Raw genomic sequence first — 24,144 nt, 5'->3', positions numbered from 1 at the left:
TCGGTACTTCGTCTACGCCAACACGCCAACGAAAGATGTAGGCGCCTGTTCACTGCAAATAATTTCAGCACTTCCCCTCCGAGACGCAGTGAAAGTCAGACCTTTGCCTGCACCGTCTGCCTATCCTCCATCAACAAATCATTCCCTTGCCCGTGTCTTGCGCGCTCTTCCCTCCTCTTTCTCTCACCCGTTACGCGTCCGATGAGATCGAGTGGGTCCAGGAGTACCATCCCGACGTTTCTCTTTGCACCGTCCTCGCTTGTAGCGGGAGTGACTTTTGACCCTTGGGTGACGGGCTGGGCATGTTCCTGGGTCTCCCAGAAGCGATTCTGTTTGTTGCGCCCTTGGATCAGACCGACCAGGTCGAAGGGGTCGAGGAGGGTGATGAAGAAGTTGCGCTTCTCCTGTGGGAGAAGAATGTTAGTTTGCTCAATGAGATAGGAGGTTTGAAGGCAGAGGAAAGGGTGGGGAAAGAAGGAAGGGAAGAGTGGAAAGGCGGGCCATACCTGATAGCCAGGACCTTCGAGCTCAGTGACGCCATCTTGTGCGAGGTAGACCTTGATTGAGCGAGGGAGAAAACGGCCAGGATGACAGACGTTCATCAGGGTAGTGTTGAGGAGCATAAGGGACCCTTCGAACAGCCAGAAGAACCACTCGTATCTAGGAAAGAGTGTTAGTGAATGATCTGGCGGAATATCAAATAAGGAGAATGTTGACTGGGTGTTTCGGAGAGAGTAGGAGGAATAGATTGGAAGCTTACCGAACCATTGGCGACAGCTCGGACACTTTGAGGTTCGGATCGCTGAAATCGACATTCACAATTTCCCAGTATTCGACCGTACGATAAATCGTGCGTATTAAGATAAGAGTCGAAGAGGCGTATAGCGTGTACAGAATAGTCTTGAGATTCGCAGGTAAGAGACCAGCGCGCTTGCATCGCCGATGAAAAGTAACGGCGAGAGAGACGAAAAAGGTCAGAACCACCAACTGGATCAGAAGCGCAGCCTTTAACAGCGCATGGCCTATATCGCGTTGTGATTTTGTCAGCGAGGAGTTGGATGAGTTGGCGGCGCCGTTGGCATTCAGTGCTTCGACGATGGCAGAGATGAAGCCGAAGGTGGTGATGACGCGACCGGGGTGGATGGGGGAGTGGTAGGGTACATAGTAGAGGATTCTGCCGAGAATGATGTAGTTGGCTAGTTCGTAGATGGGCCTGCAAATAGTCAATGAGGGTATTTGAATTGTGTGGGTGGGGGTGAAGAAGACAGCAAAAGACAATAGATTGGAAGGGGAAAATGGAGACAGAAGGATAGAGTGATAGATGATTATGAAGAGTGAGTCATGGTGACTTACGGAGCAGCGTAGACCAAACAGATGGAGGCGATGAAGACATCAAGATTATCATAGTGAAAAGCACCGGCTTCTCGCGTGGCATAGCCGGAGACGAAGATGAGGGCGGCCCATGGCAGGAGACCTGTGAATTTCCACGACTTGAAGTGGCTGCCGAGATGTCAGTATTACGTTCCGGGACTTGTATTAGGAGGAATGGAGGATCAAGAAATGCAGGAGACGTACATGCATTGCCACAGGTGAATTGCAAAGGATATAGCGAAAAATATTGTGAAGAAGACCGGAGCGACCTTGTTGGGTGCGTAGAACCAGATTGAGTTGTCAACTTTGGTGAGGTCAGTAACCATGCGCTAACATTCGTCAAGAAGAGGTGCCTACCATATTGGCCATTCTCCGCCATTGTGAAAGTTTCCCTAAAGGGACACCAAGAAAGTGTATAGGTTGGAAGACGATGGTTCAAGAGTAGAGTGGAAGTATTCGTTCTCGATGATGCTTCCTGTTGCTATACTATGGCTATGTGTAGATTGGATGTTGTGTGCTGTTTTATATTCATCAGTCGAAGAAAGATCGAATGCAGTTTGCCTCGCAAGCCACGCTAAGCGGTCAGCATTGCGGCTCTGATTGCAGATCATGAAATGCGAAGAGCTTCATATGTATGGATTTGTATGAGGTGACGATTTTCCGCTGCCTATAGCAGGAGATGTGGCTAGCGGTGTCAGTGGGTCAAGCCAGTGCTGCATATTCGGCACGATCCCGCATTAGGAGGCATTTCGCGGCCAATGTGGTGAACGTTTTGGCCGCGCTAAGGAGTAATCAGCCCTGCTTATGTCTTTCGCCCGGTATTCCGAGTGCATGATCGCCCAAAATAAGACTTTCATTTGAATGAGAAAGCCCTCTGGCATGATGCAGCTAAGAGAGCTAACAGAGCTTGGTGAAGATTGCGCCTGGACCAATTTAGAGTCAGGCGTTCTTGCGCGGAATTAAAGCCGGTGAGGTTGACAGACGCCAAGAGTCAGCACCCTAATTATAGTGCTTATGCACACGTGCATGCACATTTAATGAAAATGATAGAGATATGCACAGAACAGGCAAGATGAAGCGTATTGCTATCCACCGTTTCATCTCTGCCACCGATGGTCACTCACGTTACATGCAACGGTCTGCGGGGGCCATGCCTCTTCCATCTAAGCAGCCAATCGCTCATCGATATACGCGAGCCAAGAGTAAGCACTAGAGACTTCTTTCATTAAAAGCGCGTCAATAGGCTATCCCCAATATGGCAAAACACCAACACCAAATTTCCCCCTCTCCGTCCCACATCCGCACAAACCTCGGCGAGTCACTTCTGTTGATAGAAGATATGGAGATGCAAAGACAAGTCGAGAAAAAGCAGACCAGGAGCCAGAGCTGACATTGACCCCCCCCATATCTCCTGTCAGCGATCGTCAAAGCTGAGACTGAGAGCAGCACGAGCCTCTGAGCGATGAAGTTGCCGCTCAGAATCTGCCTAGCCGTGCTTGCAACATTTGTACGGTTCCATCAAGCCACAGCAGCCTTCTGGACGATAATCGACTATGTTGCCGAATCCCTCTCCATCGATGATTCTAGCTTCACGTTCACGAGCTCCATCCATTGGCGCGCCCCGGTGACATCTCCCCCAACTGCCAGCGCGACTTCTACCTCGAGCTCGTCAGATGTGAGCCATGATGCTCTCTACCTGACCAAGTATATCAATGCAGCCAGTGTCCCACCAGATCAGCTAGCGTCCGCGAGCAGCTCACAGACTGATTTCAACGCAGACCTGACTATCACCAATTTCTACCAGCAGGTCATCTATACTGCACCTGCCAATTGCCCCTCGTCATTCCAGTACACCACATCGAAGCTTATCTACGCGCCCCTGGGAGCAGAGACCAATCTCAATCCCACTTCCACAACCTCAAGTCGCTCCGGAACGGACGTCTTTGTCACTGGCTACCTGACCCCCAATGCCGTGCCATCCTCCTTGGATCTGGTAAAGACCACCGATTACGTGCAGAATGATTATATCAACTTATGCAGCAATCCATCAGAGACGGGTGTTAGTCGGGCCCGCACCAGTATTCGCACCGGCACTCGCACCGGCACCAGCTTTGCCACCAGCACCGGCTTGCGATCTGGCGGAGACGACGATTTCGACGATGACAACATAGGCTGCATTGGGTCCCTGTGCCCTTTCTGGCTGATCTACATCGTCATCATCGTGCCCATCCTCGCCCTTCTCATCCTCTTCGGATTCATCGAGTCCTACTTCTGGTTCTCGCGTCTGATGCAAGGCAGGTACGCACTCCGCGGGGTCCCCATCTTCTGGATCTGCATCTCGCTCTGGACACTGCTCTGCCTACGCACCCACCGAGCCGCGCAACCAGACGAACAATCCCGCCTGCAGAAACAATGGCGCGAGATGAGCTTCGGCCAGAAATTCTCGCTGTGGATGAAATACGGATTCCGCCATCGCGACCCGCCTGAACTCGGCACCATGACCGCCCCAGGCGTCTTCACTCCACCCGGGCAACCCCCACAGATGATGCAGCAAGGCCAACCTATGTACTACCAACCACCCCCACCTCCGCCGGGGGGAATGTACTACCCCCAGCAGCAACCCGGGCAGCCGCCCCCACAGCCCTACTACCAAAACCCCAACAATCTCCAACCAAACCAATACGGCCCCCCCGGCCCCCCGGGCAAACAACATCCATGTACTCCGCCGTCTCCCCAGGCACTCACCCTTCGTCCTCCTCCATGTACTCCCCCACCTCCCCGTACCCGGGACACTCCCCGCCACCCCCGGGGACCGCACAAACTTACTACCCCCCACCGCCCGGCGGTGAATCGCGGGAAATCCAGCACAGTCCCGTCAGTCCGACGTCCGCGGTCCATCAATCGGGGCCGACGCCAGAGCAGACGCATGCGCAGCCCGTGCAGGCGCCTACGAGTCCGGTGCACGGAGGGGGGTTTCGCCGCCTACGAGTGCGGGAGAAAAGGCTGGGGAAGGGGGTGGGGGTGGGGTATCAAGCGTATACGCCTGATGACGTGGGAGGAGGAGGAGGAGGGCATGGCGCTGTGGAGCAGGTGGTGCATGGACCGCATAAGACGGGATGATTGAAGGAAGGAAGGAAGTGGGAACGGGGTCGATGGGATGGGATGGGAAGGAAGTGAAGCGGGGGGGAGATATGTGTGTGTGTGTGTGTGTGTGTGTGTGTGTGTGTGTGTTGTGTGTATTATTGAATGAAGCTCGTCGTCACTTTCATTGTACGTAATTGCAACCCCGTCGGATTGGATAGATGGCGGCGCGTTAGGGTAGGGGCAGATAATTAATGTCATATGCCGCGCTGTGTTACGAAGAGCCGCCTCCATGTATCTTCAGTGGGACTTCGTTTGTTCAGTCGGATCTAATTACGATAGGATGTTAAAATCGCCCGAAGAAAACCTATTCATTGCGATACTTTTCCCACCCCACCACCCATTTTCCAGTGCCCAGGACGCTGATGATGTATGTATATATGCACTCGCTCAATCTATCCAAACCCAAGCCTGAAACGATGTCAATCTACCCAACCCAACCCCATCCCCAGCGTACAAGATCAACCCATCCCTTCTCAAGCAATACTTACGCGTTCTTCGCCTGCTCCGCCACATGCTCATTCGACGCATCCTGCCCCGGATTCGCATCCTCATACTCGAAATACTTCGCGAATCGATAGTATCCAGCAGCCGCGAGCGCGCCCATCACGGGGCCTAACCAGTAAATCCAGTGATAGTTCGGGAAATCGCGGTTTGCGACGCAGGGGCCGAATGAGCGGGCTGGATTCAACGAGCCCCCCGTGAAAAACACACCTGCAACGAAAATCAGCCTGACCAACACCCCCTACATCCCCCAAAAGGAGGGGGGGGAACATACCAGCCAATTCCGCCACAAAAAGTGCCAACCCGATAGCGACAGGAGCGACAAACGTAGCCTTGGTCTTTTCCGCGGCCAGGAAGAGGATAGTGAGTTCGAGCTCAGCGGTGAGGAAGGCTTCGATGAAGAGGCCCTGCGCTTTCGAGGTGCCGGGCGAAAGCACAGTCGCGACGTTCATGACGCCGGGGAACATGCATTTCACGAGCGCGGCGGCGACCATGCCGCCGAGCATTTGCGGGAGGAAGAGCAAAGCCCCGCGGACGGGGGGCAGGGTTCCTGCTACTACCATGCCGAGGGTTACCTGTGGTATGTTAGGGTTTGTTGGAAGGGGGAGGGGGAGGGGGAGGGGGGAAGGTGGCTTGAAAGCAAATAGGCGGTGTTTTTTGATTGACAAGAGTAGGGGGAAATGGGGGAACTTACGGCAGGATTGAACAACCCCCCACTAACCCTATAAAACACCCATGCCGTCGTAGCGAGCGAGAACCCGAACGCCAGACTGATAAACATCAATTGATCCAGCGCCGGCGCCGATGACGGCGTGATCTGATTCGCAATCTGCGTCGCTGCCAACGCAAAGAAAAGAAACAGCACCGTTCCCACGAACTCGCCGCTCATGGCGACGAAATGGCCCTCCATTGTTTTGGAGAGAAAGCGTCGTTTCTCTGGTTGGGAGGAATGGTGAGGTGGGTAGCCTCGCTCTGCGTCTGCTTGATGGGATTGGGATTGGGGGTGGGATTGGTGGCGACCTGCGGAGCCGCTGCGTCGGTGGCCAGAGTCATGGTGATGATGGCCTGAGGCGAGGCGGCGGGGCGTTGACATTATGGTGACAGCGTGGTGTGTGCAGATGGATGAGATGGCAAGCGTGGGGTAGGACTATGAGAGTGGTTGCTAATGAAGCTCTGATGTTAATTTGAAAATTTCTGGCGTTGGGTCTAGATCCTTTTGGTCTGACGTTTCTTGATTTGGGCGATCGTTGCGTCATGGTTTGGCGGTGGCTTTCGGCTTCAGCCTTGTCTAATGACGGGGGCTGGCGATTGGTTGGACTGGTTGTGTCTTTGCCTGTTTGGGAGCTGATAGATTATCAGTGGGATGGCAGGAGCGTGAACGTAGGCTTGATCGAGATATATCAGAGTTGATTTTGAATGAGACTTGACGCGAGAACTGCGCGTTCCCACGGCGAATTTCTGGCCAATGAAGTTGACGCTCATGCAGCCCTATGCATAGCCCTGCCGCTAAGCTGTTCATGGTAGCGCTCATTTTTGGAGCATGAACCTTGAGCTACCATTCAAGCTACCCACAACGCTCTAGACGTGAGGAGCTTCAGTCAGCAGGCGGTAGTCTTGACAACACCATCGAGCCGAAGCCAGCACTCAAATCTGGCCAGTTGACTTGGTAGAGCTCTAGCAACCTCCAAAAGCCGCTCCGCTGCCCTCTCCCTCTCCACCATGGGCAAGAGCTGGTAGCCCTTCATCAAACACCACCATCAAATATCTCCCCACAAGAGCAGATTATGTCGACCTCCACACAAGCCCCCTCAAACTCCACCCCTCCCACCTCCACCACCACAGCCCCCGCCCAAGCCGACCCCGATCCCGACCCCGCGCGCACCTCCACCGCACGCACAGCGCTCAAGACCCACCTGAACGCCCTCGGCGCCTCACACACCGCACCTCTTGAGCGGCGCGCCAAAGACATCCAATCTACCTCTACCACCCTCTCCACCCAACAAAGCCAATTGGAAAAAGAAACGAAAGAGCTGGAGAAAGAGAGGAAGGGGTTGGAGAAGGAGGCGGAACGGCATCAGAAGAAATTGAAGGAATTGGGGGATGTGCAGAATTGGGCCGAGGTGCTGGAGAGGGATTTGAGGGTTATGGAAGAGACTGTGCGGTTGGGGGAGGGGGAGGATGTGGAGGGCTGGGAGGAGGGCTGGGAGGATGTGGAGGAGGAAGGGAGAATAGAAGAGGCAGGGGGAGAGGTGGATGGGCGGAAGATAGAGGGAGGAGAAGGTGCGAAGGGGAAGGTGGAGGGGAAGCCGTGATATGCGGGTGGGAAATTTGCGAGCAGGGCTGTCTTGCATGTCGCCTGACTGAGTTGGTTGAGAGTGAAGAAGTCCTATGGACAAGAGTCTGTCGTCGTGATTAATATTGAAATTGAAATATTGGATGAGCTACACGCGATGCAATGAACGTGGCATTGGCCGGAATACAACGCATGACTGTTGATAGAGGTACAGCTCACGTCAATCAAGGCACGCAAATCTTGAGGACTACATGGAACAGACTGTCGAGTAGCATAATCGTAGTCTCAATAAGGTATCAACCATCCCGTTCCGTGACTTATGACATACACTTAAATGCCCGATCTGGGATGAGGCGTACTCGGCAAGCGAATCCCCACTCCACTGATAGGGCCAAGCATAAGCCGGAGTAAAACTCCTGAGAGATATCCCTATCCAAGCCTAGGAATCATTTTTGCACATGTCTAGTCCTACATCATCGCAGCCATCTGTATCTGTCACACGACCTCAAAAACCTCTTGCAATCCCCGCCCCACCAAGACGCACCAAGACGCCCCAAGACGCCCCAAGACGCACGATGGTCTCCAACCTGATCCCGCCGAGGCCAAGGCCGTCGATTGGCGGCAGGCAAGGTAGCAAAGTATTTTCCATGAGTAATGTAAGTCCACGATCTCGATGAGTCGTTCAGCAATTGCCACGCACAGCATTTCCTTGGCTAGGCATATCACATTCGTTTTTCATACAAAAAGAACGAACAGATCAAGCCGGTAGCTGTGCCAACCACACATCATCTGCCCGATCAGCAACTCGGTCGAGGTCATGCGCGGCTTCCTGTACCCTCGTGCATGACGAGAACGACAACGCTTTCTGAACGCAAGTACATGCAGAAAGAAATGCTTTTTCCTGCCTTGGAAGTGGCGGGTAAGAGCGGGGTGACTAAGCAAATGACTTCTCTTGGCATGGATGGTCTAGCCGATATTTTCCGCTGGTCCATTGACCTTCTCCACAACGTCAGGATCTTTGAGGGCTACAAAGCGCCACGCAATTTACCTGCTCTCCCTACCGACCAGGCGAGACCTGTTGATCTCCCCTGCACCTATCGCTCAAGCTGCCTCGGGAACCTCGTGCAGGTGAAGCAGTGACGCACTGCACTCGAACAGCTTTTCTCAATTGGTTGTCGTGTGCCTACTTGCTTTGTGGACTGCCTCTTTCGCCTTTCCTCTTGCCTCGTTGCTGCGGCCATGATCAAAAGACCGTCACATCTCTCTACACACGCCCATTCTTTACTCTTAGAAGCATCCATCCCTCCTAAACACCGTCTCCTTCATGAAAGACTACTGCGGCTCTCTCGATTCGATGACGACCAAAAGAATCATGACTAATCATATGGGGGTAAAGGTCGAGGACACTCGAATATGTGTGGTTATGGTTGGTTTGCCCGCACGGGGCAAGTCACTGATAGCACAGAAAGGTCAGTACGCCCTTAACACAAATGCGCTTTGTTCCAGCTGACATGGCTTTACGCAGTCGTTCGATACCTTGGATGGCTCTCAATACCCGCAAAGAACTTCAACGTTGGTACCTACCGCCGAGCAGACACACCTGCACCCAGCGCAGACTTCTTCGACACTTCAAACAAAGAGGGGGAGAAGATGAGACAAGCAGCAGCAAGAGCAGCGGTGGCAGACATGGTCAAATGGTTCAACGAAGGGACCGGTACGGTAGCAGTCCTTGATGCTACCAACTCCACAAAAGCGAGGCGACGTTGGGTCAAAGAGTGGTGTGATGAGCACAACATCGAAACGCTTTTCGTGGAATCAAAATGCGACAACGACGAGATCATCATGGCCAACATCCTTGAAGTGAAAACTACCTCCCCAGACTACATAGGCCAAGACCCAGAGACAGCAGCGAAAGATTTCCGCAACCGTATCCGCAACTACGAGCGCGTTTACCAAACCATCGACGAAGACGAAAAAGACCTCACCTACGTGAAACTCATCGACGTCGGCTCCCAAGTAATCATCAACAACATCCAAGATTACCTGCAGTCCCGGGTAGTCTACTACCTCATGAACCTCCACATCCGCCCCCGCAGCATCTGGCTCTCCCGCCACGGCGAATCCCAATACAACCTCGACGGCAAAATAGGCGGGGACTCGCAACTTTCCGAGCGAGGCGAACTCTACGCGTCCAGACTCCCAGAATTAGTCGCCAATTCCGTCGGCGACGACCGCCCCCTCACAATCTGGACCTCCACCCTCAAGCGCACAATCGCCACCGCGCGCCACCTCGCCTCCGCGAAAACCCACTACAACAAGCTCGAATGGAAAGCGCTCGACGAGATCGAGTCGGGCGTGTGCGACGGGCTGACCTACGCCGAGATCGCAGAGCAATACCCCGAGGACTTCCAGGCGCGCGATGATGATAAATACAACTATCGCTACAGGGGGGGTGAATCCTACCGGGACGTCGTGATTCGGTTGGAGCCTATCATCATGGAGTTAGAGAGGAGCGAGAATATCATCATCGTGACGCATCAGGCCGTACTGAGGTGCATCTATGCGTACTACATGAATGTGCCGCAGGAGCAGAGTCCGTGGATGGAAGTGCCGTTGCATACGCTGATTAAATTGACTCCGAGGGCGTATGCGACGGAGGAGACGAGGGTTCCCGCTATGATTCCGGCGGTTAGCACGTTTAGGACGAAGGGGAGTACGGCGAAGCATCAGTAGGGAGGAGGATGTGGTCTAGCACCAAAAAGACGGGTGCTGTGAGGGGGAACATCTGAGGAACGAACGGGTTGAGGGCATATGCTTGGATTGTGCGAAGAGGCATATTGGCTAGGTCTCTACAATGTGCCTCACATCTGGAGTAGACGATCTTGTTATTTAAGGCCGGAAGAGAGATGAAATTCGGTGGAAATAGAGCACGTGAGATGGAGCTGTCTCTTGAATAGGAAGACAGATATTCTCAATCCTCTCGTTCCTTGTATATGACCTTCCAATGCCTCTCTCATTGCCCATTATACCAATGCCTGCTCAGTCCAGCGAACGTGGAGGTTCGAATTTGCGGTGATGGTTGGTCGTGGATGCAAGCATGGTTAACAAAACATCGCTTGTAGTATTTCCGTACCTGCCTGTTACTCAACCGAAGCCTGGCTGAGCGGATCATCGACGGTGGTAGGCCGGTCCCGCCTCTCCTTGCGAATTTCAAGTCTACCAGGACCTAGATGCATAAGCTTCCACAGATTCGGTTGGCTCAGGGAGTGTCCTGCGATAAAGGGGGTCGAGCTCAGGTGTGTATCTTTCCATGAGCCTCTCCCATCGCTTGCGGCATGCATAAGGCGTCTTATCACGAATGTAGTCAGAAGCAATAGATTGCCAAGTGTAGCCATGGGAGCGAAGCTGTAGGAGAAGGCGGTCGCTTTCTGGATTCCATGCTTCAGGGACGACAGGAAGTTTGAAAAATTCATTCATAGACTCCGTTGTTAGAGGATTTTTATGTTCTTCTTCCCGAGGCTTGGGTATGAGGTTCGGAGGGACGGCTGCAGGGTTACTGATAGCTGAGGCTTGAAAAGGACCTTGATCTGAAGTTTCGTTGATTGGATAAGTTCCTAGAGGCTCCTCGCCACTTTCTTCTTGAGGCCTAGGTATGAGGTTCGGAGCACTATCGAGGCGTCTATCTAGGTTGTTGTCCTCGGAAAACCAAATTCCGAATCGTTTCGGGCAACCATCTTCAGTATGTCTGATCATTGGTCAACAACGTTGTCAAAAGAGATTGGCTCGATAATCACCTTCTCAGGGTATCTCTATGGGCAAAACGAATACCACAGAGATTGCAGCAGTGATTCTTCGCCTTTAGATGCACACTGTCGTAGTGCCTCTCTAGATCGCTTTTCCGCTGAAATTTCTTTGAGCACTGCTGACCGTTCACTTGTGCAGTGCACGGATGTGGATACTTGCGGTCTGGGTTGTGAGTCTCCATATGTGATTTCCAGTTATAACTCCGCTTGAAGAGCTTTCCGCAGACTCGACACTCATAGGTGGCTTTTTCAGGCGCAGTACACCGGCGGTTCTTCTTGATGGGTAATACAGTCGGAAGAACGGGAGCAGCATCGAAGCGTCCCCGTGGGTGCTCATCTATCGCAGCAACTCCTGGCATAGCTTCAGCGCCTGAAAGATTGTTTGCCCAAACAGGAATCGCAGCATTTGCGTTCGGAGACTGGCTTCCACCGCCATGCCGATCCAAATTGTGCCAGCCTAAGTCACCATTGTTTGTGAATCCTGGTAAGTCTTCGCAGCCTGGCTCTTTACAGACGAAAGTAACCTCAAGCTCTGTCTGTTTCTCTGTATATGTGTCCTCTACATCCTTCCTTGCAGATGGCAAGACTGCCTCGGTGTTTTCATAGTTTACTAGAACGTCTCCCGGCGCTACAACTTGCGGAGAGCCATAGGACGAGTCCGTCGTGCCCGCTTCATTTGTAAATTTGGAATCAGGTCTGAATGGTGATTTCTCAAAATCTGACTCCTGCTTTTGAGATTAATGTCAGAGATTTGGAAAAAGCTGCGAACAGAGATGCATGACATTACCTCTACGTTTTTAGCAGATTGCATATCCTGTTTCGTGTTTAGCCTTGTGTCGCCAACTTGGTGGTGGATAGAGGGCTACCTTAGACGATTGTTTCTTGATACTCCGCTCAATTTGTGGACTCTTTCCGGTCTTCCTAGAGCTGCACTTATCATGTGCCAAATGTCCATCAAGGGCTGTCTTGCGTGTAAACTCAGCACCACACCTAAAACAGACAGCTTTTGCCGACTTTCCAGACATCTCGCGCTGGTGGCGTAGTAAATTACTGAAAGTTGAGAACATCCGCCCATTACAATTGTGATCCCAGCATTGGGGTCTTTTTGGTGAAGATACTCCAAAAGTGGCGGCAGGAGTGACTGCTGGTTGTTTAAATGCAGGCAATGATCGATCTGTCGATGGCAGTGCTTCGTATTCTTGGCTTGCTTGTTGATTCATTAGGTACGGAAAAGAAACTTGTGTCAGCTGTTTCGTCACAGGATCTCGCTTGAATGTATAATCCGGGTGAGAACCTCGCCTTTTCCCCGCTTGATGATCTTTTGACATGGCCTTGAGGTCTTCTAATTGATCCTAGTGAGTTTTAGCGAGAAGTATCGATAATGTCAGAGTCTTCAACAGGCCATACATTTGTGAAAGGATGTTCAGCTCTGATCATATATTGCAAATGACCCTGCAAGTATTAGCATGCTGAAGAATCACGGAGACTGCATCAGACCTTGGTCTTCCAATGCGACACCTCTGCATCTTTGCCGAGCATCAACCGTACCTGTTGTTCAATCACATTCTTGTCGATATCGTCGACAGGAACAAAAAACATTTTTCTCGTCGACGTTGGTTGTACACTATTGTCAAAATGTCCAGATCTATTCTGTTGGATTGGCTTCAGACTATCTATCCTTTCCTTACTTTGGTTCCAATCAGAATGCGGAGCATTGACTGTAGAAGCATCTTTCGTCTTCGGAGCTCCAACCTGAAAGCTCCTCCGAGACTTAGGCACTGGAGTTTCATACGACTGCCAGGGGCTGGAATGACCTAGCCGAGCATCTTCTCGAAGTCCGCTCAGAAAAGTTTCATCAGTATCTTCTAAATTTTCAGATGTGGGATTCTTGGGATTCTCGCGAATAGTATTTGGATCAAGTTCTTTTGGCGACCAGGGGTTAGGGAAAAATGGGGTAGGCAACGGGCCTAACTTCCTATCTTTATACCTCTTTCCGTCTGCGACCTTTGCATACTCCTGTAGCTGTCTTCCACTCTTACCCCTTGCTGCATCGGTCTCCCTGAAGTAATGATTTTGGATCTGAGGATTGTGTTAGTTAGGATCATGAAATCTTGCGTTTGCACAAACCATTTGTTGAGTTTTCGTTCCCATTGATACAGCGATTTCTTGGAAGTCAGTCCCAAGATGCTTTACGTATTGTGGGAAGTCAGTCATTTCTTGTACAGACCCAAAGCCGCTCGTCACTCTAGGCTTTTGGATAGCGGTCCACTGCTGTCCATCAAAAGGGCTCTCGCTTGGCTGTCGTTCAGAGGGTATTGGTACAGTATCATTTTCAAGCTGAGTTCGCGAGAAATCTTTGTTCGCTTGGCCTGTGTGCTGATGTTGATCAGGCTGTGGATCGATCTTAGCCCACAAGTGTTCACAGTGTGAGAGAATAGGTTGAGTAGGATGCAGAATGCCTAAGATTCCTAGAAGGCCACCAAAAACTCCTTCCCGTTGTTCTTTTGCCATCTGAGGGCCGGAGCGCATATTGGAGATCACTTCGACTGCTTTGGACATTGCCTCAGATGTGAAGTCAATATCATATGGAATGCGCCCTTGCAGCTGCTCCAGAAATTGCCATTCGTCAGGGTAGTCTTCTGGACCGTATAACATATTGCGTGCCATAGTTTGGGCGGCTACTTCCTCCAGGCTTATTTGGCTGTCCTCATTATCATCCGAGTCCTCGTTTTCACTGCCATCATCAGCTACAGGGAGCGCCATGAGAGCGATATCCTCCATATGTCTGCCCACGTGCTTCAAGAATGATCTTTTCGTAGTGGCAGGCTTTTGTCTGCAGAGAAGGCACTCCTCTTGGTCAATCGGACGTGACCGAGGCTTTTGGGTCATCATTTGGTGTATCAAATGGGATGATTCTGCTATCTCAACCTGGTGCTTGAACTTCAGATGATTTTTGCAGCCTGACATATCTGCAAAAAGTAGGCTGCAAAGTAGGCATTGCCATTCTGTTTGAAAGCGATGCTTTGAGAATTCATGATCTGCCCATACAAGCCGAGACGTGAATTGCGACAAGTAATCTGCGCAGTCTTCGTGTGTACAGATATATGGCCGTAGGTCAGAGAAAATGTGGATCCTGGATCAAATCAGCGCACGAGACTTAATAACTAACCTTTGACTTACTTCCAATCAACCCGATTTTTTATCTTGTACTGCATCTGTCCACAGTACTTGCACGAGAATGGTACGCCGCGTTTCACCTCTTCCGGTGCAGACGGTACACGAAGGCGGTTGATATCGCCCGTCGCATTACTTGAGATGAAAGAGGAATGTGATTGTACGGAAGCGGCGTAGCGCAAGCTGCCCGTTTCTGTCGTCCCTATGCCTGAATCATTAAAAACGGATTTGGGCTTGACAGTGCTGGTGTCATTAATCTCGATCTGTGGTTGCCCTGTTTCTACCTGACGCAGTCGATTGTGTCGCTGCCAATTGGCTTCCCCAAGGCGCTCTACTAGTTGCTTAGGAGCATCCTTGAACTTCTCGCCAACAACTTGAACATAATAGTAGGCCGGACCCGAGACAGTGAACTGCTGGGCAGGAACGGCTTGCAGATTTGAGTTCTGATTTCGTTCGATGCAGCATTGGATGGTCGGGGTCAACTCAAGTAGACACTTTGTTTGAAAGCCTATATCATCTGGCAGGTCACCCGCTTCATCACTCGAGTCGTTATCGCTTTCATCAGAGCTCGCAGTTTCCGAAACCGCACGCGATCGCTTGCACCTAGAATGCTGCTTTAACTCATGTGGAAGAGTCACGACTGGATGCTTGTCGATGATTGAGCTGTCTTTGAAATCCCTTGCTGGATTCGCTTGTCAGCGGGATGGGCAAGGCAAACGCGGCAAGACGGCAGTTCAGACTGCTTGGACGTCCAGTGAGCGTCACTTACCTTGCTCGAGTAGCCTCCCAATTTCGACAAGATACTGGAGGATTTTGGTCTTGAGGTCGTCTGCTTGGTCTAGAACACGATCTACGACCTCCAGCGCAACCTCGTCACCCCAGAGCTGAAATCTGGCCAATTCATCCCGCATAGCAGTTGAAGATATTCCCAAGGACAGATCTGGGGTTGTTTGATTTGTGTTGTAACAAACGAAACGAAAGGCATCTAAATTCGACTGGTATAAAACTGAAAGCGGCGCTGAGTGCGGGGACTTGTGTGATTCAGCAGCGCCGTTGCCTTCATCCTTTCGGATTGCCTGAAGCCAGCTTTCAGTGTAAGTAAGCTTGGCTTCCGCATCCACTCGCTGAGCAGCATGTGGTTTCAATGCCAATGCCATAATGAATGAGGGATCCTCCGAGCTTCCTCGATCTCAAGATGATTGTCGCATTTGATCTCATGAAGTTCATTGTCAGACACAAGATGGAAATCCCCAACTTTGCGCCCGAGGGAACATAAGCCGAGACCGTGGGCTATTCAGCCTTATTATGCAGCCAATATGCGTGCTAAAGAGCTAGCCTTGTCGCCCAAATTCTGCCTGACAAGGTGCACTGCCCCGTTTCATCGCCACGCAACCCTGCTTGCAAGGAGAACTGGTTCCCCAACAGTAGTCACTTTGAGTCTTTATATCTGACATTTGGATTAAGACCACCGTATTGATTGTACACTCAATTGTGCTCGCCGTCCAGCGGGAGCGATGTCGGGCGTGGAGGTGGCCGGCTTGGCGATTGGTCTGCTGCCAATCATCTTTTCCGCCATCAATAACTATCAGAGCCTGGTCTCGCGGCCGTTTTCTCGCTATTCATCGTTCTCTAAAGACGTCGACAGATACTTGACGAGACTGGATAACCAAAGAGTCATCTTTCGTAAAGATTGCTTCCTCCTGCTATCGGACCTGGTCAATAGTGACGACGCTGATTTGATGCTTGCGAACCCTGAAGAATATCACCAATATTGGTCTGACGAAGGATTGGACTATCAATTGGCTGACATCCTGGGTGAGTCACGACAACAATGTATGCGAACACTTGAGCAAATAGACTCCATTCTTGCAGACATCGAGCAAGAACGAGTAAAGTTAACAAAAGCGCTGGAAAATGAAACCGAGGTGACATCTCCTTCGAACGGTTGCTCCAAAACGTTGTCACTCTGACATTTTAAATTAGGGGGATAGAGAGAACAAGATACTCGCGAAGACTTGGAGGAGGCATGTCAGAGCGAAGCTGAAGTTCTCTTTTTCGGAGACACGTCTCTCACAAAACCTGAGCGCAATGACTGATTTCATACATGACTTTAAGAACCTACGGTCATCGTTAGACAAGCCATGCAGATCCATGAAGCTCAATGATGTTTCCTCACAGGGCTCGAAATCCCGAGAGCTCCAAATGCATCAGACGATAGGTGAAGCGTCTCAAGGAGTCTATGAAGCGCTCCAAAGTGCTTGCAATAAGCACATCGAGCACTGCGCACATCTTTGCGTAGAGGTAGAGCAGGTCAGTGGAAGGAGCGTGTCTTCGCCACAATTCAAATTTAGTCTGTCATATACCAGCGTGGCGGCGCAGACTGAGCCCTTGTGGTTCGCCATCGAGACGGTAATGAATGAGATCGTGCTGGGTGCTAGGCAGACCAACGTTTCATGCGATAGTCATGAAGTCAGATCACTGAAAAGGTCCCGAGAGCCAGGACCAGAGCCTCCATCCAAGGAGAAGAAGGGCAAATGCTTGAGGTTTACCATACCACCCACAATTGACATGAGGCTACCGCAAGCCACGCCCGTTGATCAAAATTTGGCAACGCAGGATCGAATCAATGGGGACTTCTGCGACTTCCTGCGTCGACACTGTCGCTGTTCTGGCAAGCAAAGTACGAAAGTCGGCATCTTGGGGAACAAAGCAAGGTGGAAAAGCCTGGTGTATCCAATGGAGCCGAAAGCCAAGACTCAGCATCTTCAATCGATGTCGCTCCGAAACATCATCTCGCTGATATCAAGAGATAATCTCCGGCGTTTCTCGATATATGAACGTCTTCATCTCGCCAAAACCATCTCTGTTGCCTTCCTCCGACACCACACCACGGAATGGGGCCGAGCATGCTGGGAGAGCGAAAATATATGCTTTTTCGATATCAACCAGGACGGCACCGATAAGCCGATACGGCTGACATCTCCACACCTCAATGCCAGGATATGTGGACCTAATGGTACGCCGCCGGCTAGTCAAAGGACCAATGCATCAGGCTCTCGCAACACGTTACTCTTCAACCTCGGCGTACTCTTTCTGGAGATTGCGCACTCGGCAGACTGGGAGACCCTCAAAAGACGGCATTTCTCCCACGTTGAAGATCAGGGGACGTATGCAGATTTCCTCCACGCTCGAAAGCTGGCCAAGATGAGATCCTCTGGGATCCCTGGGAAATATCACGACGTGATTGAGAGGTTGATCGAATGTGACTTTGCTCAAGGTGATGATTTGAGTAAGCCAGGTCTGCAGGCTGCTTTCCACCGTGATGTCATTGGGCCGTTGGAGGATGTTGAGACGCGGTTGAAAGAGCTGAATTTGGACGAGTAAGTAGGATGCTGACGGACTGGGAATTTACGTGCGTGATTCGCGGGCTATCGAGTCTTGAATGCGAATGCACCGCATCATAGAAGCCTACCCAGACTTTGTGATATGTAAATGGGACCAATGGAGGTCAGAAGGCATCGGCGAAGTTCAAGCAGGTGTAAGATGGAAGAGAGATTTTGACGCTATCCCAAGAAGGCTAGCTAGCTTCTCAAAAAGGACTAGTGATCGGAGCGCAATATCCAGCATCCGATTGCTTTTACATTGCATGAAAGGAGGTTTGATTGAACAGTCTTATATACCCTTTCTACGTTCCTCTCGAAACACGACACCGATTCCAACCATACAGCCATTGCCCATTGTCGGACACATTCTTGAACATGAGGCTTCTCTCCCTCTTCCTCCCGATGACTTACTATCGTCTCTACCAAACCCCAAGATCCTACAACATGGCAAGTGATCTATATTCGTGGATCAAACGCTCAACCTTCTCCTCAAGGATCAAAATGTCATTAGGAGCTGATCACCCTACTGGCTGCCGGCGACAGCCACTAGAGCAGCGTACGCTCCGAAGCAGCAGGAACAAAGTCGCCATATCAGCCACCAGTCCGGGGATCTCCTTGATAGTTAGACCAGAATCGAGCCACAGCTGAACGAAACAGGAGTTCATTTTCGAAGTCATCTTTGAAGTAATTTAATACCGCAAATTCCTCCCTTGTCAGAATGTAAGTTGTAGGGTTATGGCGGATTCTGCTCCACACCCTGTCTTTCTCCTGATGCAGCAGTTTGGGGGCGGCATTCGGTGCAATATTTTGGTCTGGAGCAAGTTCTAGTGCTTTTGAGAAGGTCAAAGTATCGCCTTTCTCCTCCGCTTCAAGATATTCTTGGGGAAGGGTTTTGTTGATCTTTGCCTGGCCACTCCCGTACTTTTCAACCTCAGACTTTGTGATAGGACCTGGATCTTCCTGATCCAGATCAGACAAAGGCTCAGGACTCGTAGAGTATCTCATATGATGTATGCACTTACAGCATATGTCAGTACAAATGCTATGCGTACGGATTGAATACTGACCTTAGTTTTTGCTTTCCTGCAGTATGTGCAAGAGCGAAAGCTCGCCATACGCTTCTCAGCTGTCTGCCTTCGTTCTTCGTCCGTCACTTGCCTACGGCTTCTTCGTGGTTCTCGGTTCTCAACTTTTGGAAGCTGGCCTTGGCCTTTGATTTGACTTTCCTGGGGTGGATCAAGCACTGTGCTGTGAACATTTGACGTTTCTGGCCTGCGCTCTTCCGATGAAAACCTTGGCTCAATCACAGGTGGTGAGGGGTCGCCAACGATCCATGACCGATCTGGTGTTCTGCCCGTTAGTTTCGTCAAAGTTTCATTATCAATAACCCGTTTCCGCCAGAAATGTCGTAAGAGATTGAAATTAGGGCTAGCATGTTTGAGAGTATGACCAATTCGATGATGACCCGCAACATGTAGCATTCGTTCTCTCCATGAAACGTTACCATCTTTATAGCCGAAGGTCCATTCACAAAAGCAACATGAGTTCTCCTTCGGAGGCTCGAATCTATATTCATCTGGACCATTAGTTACGAAATGATCCAAGCTATGTTCAATCCATGCAGCCTCGTGCTCTAATTGAAATTCAAGTCTGCAACCCAGGATGTCGAAGGGGCACGGCAGGACAGGTATGAGAGGAGGTAATATGGGCGACTCTTTCCCATCTGATGGCGTTGGATCTCGGACCTTATCAGTTCCAGTAAGCTTCACCTTCATTGATGCTTCAGAGTCTGCCGATGAATTGCCTTCATCATCCATCTCAAGGCGAGGTATCGCGAGAAGCGCAACCTCTTCCATGTGTTGGCCGACATGCGCAATAAAATTCCGCTTATTTGGAGTTGAGAAGTTATGGCAAAGATGACATTGCTCTGTTTCTACCAGTCCAGGTGTAACCTGCAGCGCTTCGCATAGGCGAGTTTCGACCGAACTGCCTTCTATAGCAGCTTCATCGTGTGTATGTTCTTCCATGAAATGTTGCCTCCACGCTGCGGGATCTCTAAGTGATGTCTCACACTCAGGGCAAATCCATCTAGTCTGGTAGCGGTGTTGTGAAAACTCGTGCTTTGCCCATTCTTCACGAAATGCAAATCGAGTCAAGTATTCGGCGCAGTCATCATGAGTGCATATGTATGGCCGTAGATCAAAAAAAACGTGCCGCCTACATTGAAAAGAGTCAATCTTCTGTCATAGATGTTAATTATCCCTCCGAACACTTACTTCCATTTAACTCGACTATCAATGTTCGTTTGATTTTCGCTGCAATATGGACATGGTTCGGAACCTTCCACTACTCCATCAGGGACAGACGGAACTCGTAATTTGGTAGCAGAAGATCTTGTTTCATCCGATTTGAAGGATGAATGCGATTTGATAGACATGATCGAAGCCGGATATCGACTCTCCCCAGATCGATTCGATTCGTACCCAGAGTCACGAAATGTATAAATTGGCTTTGAGACCTCAATCTCCACCTCCGGTGTCGGATCACATGTTTCCTCAACGTCTTTAAAATCACGCAATTCCGCATGACGCTGCCAATTGGCTTCACCCAGGCGCTCGACCAATTGAGTTGAAGCTTTAGGAAACTTGTCTCGCACAAGCATAATGTAAGCCTGGGCTGGACCTGAAGTAATAAAGCCTTCAATAGGAGGAACCAGCGGAACTCCTGTTTTCAAGTGCTCGAAGCATTGCAGGATAGAAGGCGTTGCTTCGAGCAAGCTCTTAATGTGGAACGCAATGGACTCAGGTATGTGAAAGACTCCTTTCTCCAGACAAACTTCTCCGTCGCTAGTATCTGAATCGCTATCATTTGAGCAATCGTCCTTGATCTCAGCAAAGCCATCTTTTAACGAATCCAGCATGACCATTAGTTCAAGGCGCACCTCATGAATGCCGTGTGCTGGGGCATCCACAATAACACCTTGAGAAACCCGATCAGCCTTCGCATCACGGCAAGATCCATGGTTACAGTATCCTCGTCATAGGAGACTTACTAGACGAAAGTAGCGTGCCAATGTCAAACAGCCGCCGTAAGACCGTACTTTGTAGATATGGGGAAAAGTCCAAGGCTTTATCTATGGTGTCCATATTGATATCGACTGCCCAAAGATGGAAACGAGCGAGCTCATTTCGCATATGACTTTCTGGGATTCCAGGCTTGATCTTTGGCGATCTGGGATTGCAGGATACTTTCCAAAATTCGTGACAAATCTTGTAGAGACGGGCGATGGTTCCTCCTGCTCCATGGTCCAAGATTGCTTCATCACCAGAAGCCCTGCTTGCCCACTCTCGTATGGAGGACGCTTTTGCATCCATATGATCAGCTGCAGGTACAAGTATTGGCGTGAGGAAGATTCATCGGGGTCTTTTTCGTTGGCAGGTGGAATGTTGTGGTAAATAGCTGCGTGGGCTTAGCCGCCGGCGACCAGGCTGACGGGCGCTCTCTGACTCTAAATTTAGATTCCCAAGTCAATGCAAGCCTTACCTAGCGTCATTTGTCTTCCTAGCGTTATCCCGTCAGCCTCCCCAGGCTGAATTGCTCTTTCACAAAATCTCCCTCGTCCCCCCTAACGACACTCGGCAACATTGGAGCCAATTTATGTCGCGCTAGATATCGAGACTGGGGATCGAAGTCTGATCATGGAGTATGCTGGGGTGGCTATTGGGGCGATTGGTCTGCTTCCTATTGCTTTAAAAGGTTACAGGAGATTCTGCGGGCGGCCTCTCTCCAGATTCGTCAAATATTCTGAAGAGATTGAACTATATCTAATTCGACTGAATAACCAACACGCCTTTTTCTGTACAGCCCGCAAGAAAATACTGTCAGACGCCGTTGGAGACCATCAGGCTGAGTCGATGTTGTGTAATGATGAGCATCCATTGTGGTCAGATACAAAGGTGGAGCAGCGCGTTGCGAGCCACCTAGGACCCTACTGGGAGCGCTGTATCAAGTCAATATCCCAGGTTGAAGAAATAATGGACAACATAAAGGCAGACTCTAAAGCGCTTGCACGAATATTGAAGGCCGAGAAGGTATGCACATATCACGGTGCTTGAAAGTGGTAACCTCTCATGACTTACGTTCTAGAAAGAGTGTAAATGTTCAGACTCGCCAACACATGACTGGACCGAGAATTTTTACACTAGAATCAAGTTTGCCTTCTCGGAATCGCGCCTTGAGCAGCGCTATATAGTTTTGAGAGATTTGGTAGCAGATGTGAAGGCTTATTGCTTGCCTCATCCCCTGACTGAGGGATCGGTTGGAAAGGTACGAGGCTCTACCCTTGGAACTCACTTGAACAAGATCCAAGATCTTCGAAATACGGGAGAAGCGTCTCAAGGAGTATACTCTGCGCTTACGAAGGCTTGCGATAAGCATATAAAGCATCAGGCACACTTCTGCGTCGAGGTCCAAACTCCTGATGCGGCATCTTTCGAGGTAGAATTTACGTTAGCGTTCACAAGTGGAAATACTCATCATCTGCCTCAATGGATAGTCATACGCACAGCATTGAACAATTTGGTACGGCCTGGTGAAGCGGCGTTCCAATGTAGCGAGATAAATGGAAATCAGAAGCGCCGACTGGGGAACACAGGTGATGAATCGGACCCTGAAAGTCAGAGGAAGAAAAAGAAAAAGGGGAAGCAAGTGAGACTCCGATTGGGAACAGCCGCCGCTTGCTCGAACTGTACACTGCCTGTGCCAATAGGGCAAAAGACGTACGAAATCATTGCCAAAGGCAATCTCTGCGATCTAATGCGCTCATGGCATCAAAGTTCCGACGATGTATCTTCTACCACTTTCGTATTGGCCGATATCTGTGGTCAAAAAACATTCCTAAACCCCGGAAAGCCCCCTTCGCACCATCGGAGTTTGAAACCAATGTCATTACGTGAGGTCATCGCGTTGATCGCTCAGGGAGATCATCGAAGGCTCTTTACCGTAAATCAAAGACTGAAATTAGCTCGTACCATATCATTAGCATTCTTGAGATACTATCCAACGTCATGGGGCCATGCGTGTTGGGAAAGCAACAATATCAGCTTCTTCGATGTCAACGAGACAACGCCTGAACAACCAATTCAGCTTACTTCCCCACACCTTCAAACCACAATCTGTGAATCGGATGCCGTCTCTAAACCAGATCTAGGGTCTACCCCTGAACTCAGCGGCGTACGAAATTCATCACTTTTCAAACTTGCGCTCTTGTATCTTGAGATAGCGTACTCCCAGAGTTGGGAGACACTAATACGAGACAATTATAGCCGTCATAATCCACATGGCGACTACACTGAGTATGATCTAGCGATGAGGCTTGCCAAAGGTACAGATAGTGGAATGCCTGTTCGATTCCATAAGATCATCGAGCAACTGATCGCGTGCGATTTCGCCCAAGGCTTTGACCTTGTGAGCGAAGACCTGCAAGCAGCTGTTCACCGTGATGTCACAAGCCAATTGGAGGAGCTCGAAGAGAGCCTACGGAGGCTTGATTTAGACGAGTGATGAGGCCACATCATGTCACTGAACACATCACACGACCACCTTCTGGACACGTTTCGGGCACGAGAACTTCCCATCTCCTTTGGCTAGCGAGGTTCTCAACTCCTCAAGCTCACCAATCAGTCAAACCTTTATTTGAACTCTGGGCAAATGCAGAACTGTACACCAATTGCATCTGTATTCGAAATGACAACGAGCACGACCTAGGACAGTTATAAGGTCAATCGAGCTGAGGCGCGCTTCCACCTTGGCCAGTGATCAGCCAGAAGGCAAAACTTTGACAGACCGAGCTTCATCACAAATTCATATGGAACTAAATCATGATGACGTCCTAAGAAATCAGACACATATCTTTTAGATACTGTGACCAATTGACTCCAAGGCTCTCAACTCATGTGAACTATTTCCAGGATCTCCAGAACGATTCTTTATTCTGCTCTCGTAACACATCCCCCACCTTCTCCATAGCCTCCTTATGTAACAGCGTTCGAGGCTGCCGATCCACCTGCACTTGTAGCACAGTCAAGAGCCTGGTCCCGAAGCTTCTTGATGAAAGTTCTATGCCTATCCTAGACTAATTAGCCCTCGGAACATCATCGAGGACTGACTTAAAAAACTCGCACGACCTCTGACAGTCCTACCATTTAAGGCAGTCGAGATATGCGCCTCAAACATAAGTGGAGAAGGGTCTATTCCGCAGGTTCATGAATGGCAACCCATACAAGTAAGCCGGAATGTCACACAGCGATATGAACAACCTAGTATAGTGGGGTGCATGATCTCGGTGTAGCTGTAGCTCGCCTTTGAGCCAGAGCAAGACCACTCTGTTGACCGAACTAGTGTTGGCTTAGCGATGATGTAGTCTCATTGGGTGCTAGACTAGCTCGTGGCTGCCATGCATACACCGAAGTGGGGT

The 24,144-nt window shown here is 50.3% G+C and overlaps 10 protein-coding genes across 10 annotated transcripts; 4 read left to right on the top strand and 6 right to left on the bottom strand.

Annotated features, from left to right (window-relative positions):
* Positions 1–95: 95 nt before the first annotated feature.
* KY384_004610 (uncharacterized protein) lies at positions 96–1,750 on the bottom strand (the record flags this gene model as incomplete). Its single annotated transcript, XM_044813115.1, has 6 exons — positions 96–404; positions 507–660; positions 761–1,213; positions 1,354–1,500; positions 1,576–1,675; positions 1,729–1,750. The coding sequence occupies 6 exons, from the start codon at positions 1,748–1,750 to the stop codon at positions 96–98; spliced, it is 1,185 nt and encodes a 394-aa protein (XP_044670535.1).
* A 1,668-nt stretch (positions 1,751–3,418) lies between these two features.
* Positions 3,419–3,844, bottom strand: KY384_004609 (uncharacterized protein; the record flags this gene model as incomplete). The annotated part of the gene is made up of 2 exons (XM_044813114.1): positions 3,419–3,714; positions 3,739–3,844. 2 exons carry the CDS (start codon positions 3,842–3,844, stop codon positions 3,419–3,421), a joined length of 402 nt encoding a protein of 133 aa, XP_044670534.1.
* A 1,155-nt stretch (positions 3,845–4,999) lies between these two features.
* Positions 5,000–5,926, bottom strand: KY384_004608 (uncharacterized protein; the record flags this gene model as incomplete). The annotated part of the gene is made up of 3 exons (XM_044813113.1): positions 5,000–5,226; positions 5,291–5,591; positions 5,738–5,926. The coding sequence occupies 3 exons, from the start codon at positions 5,924–5,926 to the stop codon at positions 5,000–5,002; spliced, it is 717 nt and encodes a 238-aa protein (XP_044670533.1).
* An 874-nt stretch (positions 5,927–6,800) lies between these two features.
* KY384_004607 (uncharacterized protein) lies at positions 6,801–7,328 on the top strand (the record flags this gene model as incomplete). Its single annotated transcript, XM_044813112.1, has 1 exon — positions 6,801–7,328. The coding sequence occupies one exon, from the start codon at positions 6,801–6,803 to the stop codon at positions 7,326–7,328; it is 528 nt and encodes a 175-aa protein (XP_044670532.1).
* A 1,305-nt stretch (positions 7,329–8,633) lies between these two features.
* On the top strand, positions 8,634–10,042 carry KY384_004606 (uncharacterized protein; the record flags this gene model as incomplete). The annotated part of the gene is made up of 2 exons (XM_044813111.1): positions 8,634–8,778; positions 8,835–10,042. The coding sequence occupies 2 exons, from the start codon at positions 8,634–8,636 to the stop codon at positions 10,040–10,042; spliced, it is 1,353 nt and encodes a 450-aa protein (XP_044670531.1).
* Positions 10,043–10,525: 483 nt separating this feature from the next.
* Positions 10,526–14,079, bottom strand: KY384_004605 (uncharacterized protein; the record flags this gene model as incomplete). Its single annotated transcript, XM_044813110.1, has 7 exons — positions 10,526–11,054; positions 11,104–11,837; positions 11,900–11,926; positions 12,255–12,464; positions 12,520–12,564; positions 12,610–13,191; positions 13,240–14,079. The coding sequence occupies 7 exons, from the start codon at positions 14,077–14,079 to the stop codon at positions 10,526–10,528; spliced, it is 2,967 nt and encodes a 988-aa protein (XP_044670530.1).
* Positions 14,080–14,288: 209 nt separating this feature from the next.
* KY384_004604 (uncharacterized protein) lies at positions 14,289–15,443 on the bottom strand (the record flags this gene model as incomplete). Its single annotated transcript, XM_044813109.1, has 2 exons — positions 14,289–14,968; positions 15,056–15,443. The coding sequence occupies 2 exons, from the start codon at positions 15,441–15,443 to the stop codon at positions 14,289–14,291; spliced, it is 1,068 nt and encodes a 355-aa protein (XP_044670529.1).
* A 357-nt stretch (positions 15,444–15,800) lies between these two features.
* On the top strand, positions 15,801–17,670 carry KY384_004603 (uncharacterized protein; the record flags this gene model as incomplete). Its single annotated transcript, XM_044813108.1, has 2 exons — positions 15,801–16,211; positions 16,270–17,670. The coding sequence occupies 2 exons, from the start codon at positions 15,801–15,803 to the stop codon at positions 17,668–17,670; spliced, it is 1,812 nt and encodes a 603-aa protein (XP_044670528.1).
* Positions 17,671–18,260: 590 nt separating this feature from the next.
* Positions 18,261–21,043, bottom strand: KY384_004602 (uncharacterized protein; the record flags this gene model as incomplete). Its single annotated transcript, XM_044813107.1, has 4 exons — positions 18,261–18,629; positions 18,692–19,886; positions 19,946–20,648; positions 20,722–21,043. The coding sequence occupies 4 exons, from the start codon at positions 21,041–21,043 to the stop codon at positions 18,261–18,263; spliced, it is 2,589 nt and encodes an 862-aa protein (XP_044670527.1).
* Positions 21,044–21,703: 660 nt separating this feature from the next.
* Positions 21,704–23,231, top strand: KY384_004601 (uncharacterized protein; the record flags this gene model as incomplete). Its single annotated transcript, XM_044813106.1, has 2 exons — positions 21,704–21,760; positions 21,816–23,231. The coding sequence occupies 2 exons, from the start codon at positions 21,704–21,706 to the stop codon at positions 23,229–23,231; spliced, it is 1,473 nt and encodes a 490-aa protein (XP_044670526.1).
* Between the last annotated feature and the right edge of the window lie 913 nt (positions 23,232–24,144).

Source organism: Bacidia gigantensis (genome assembly GCF_019456465.1).
Source record: "Bacidia gigantensis strain McMullin 20006 chromosome Unknown contig_231, whole genome shotgun sequence".
Lineage (NCBI taxonomy): Eukaryota > Fungi > Ascomycota > Lecanoromycetes > Lecanorales > Ramalinaceae > Bacidia > Bacidia gigantensis.
Note: the sequence above shows the minus strand (reverse complement) of the source record. Positions and strands in the feature narration are given on the sequence as shown.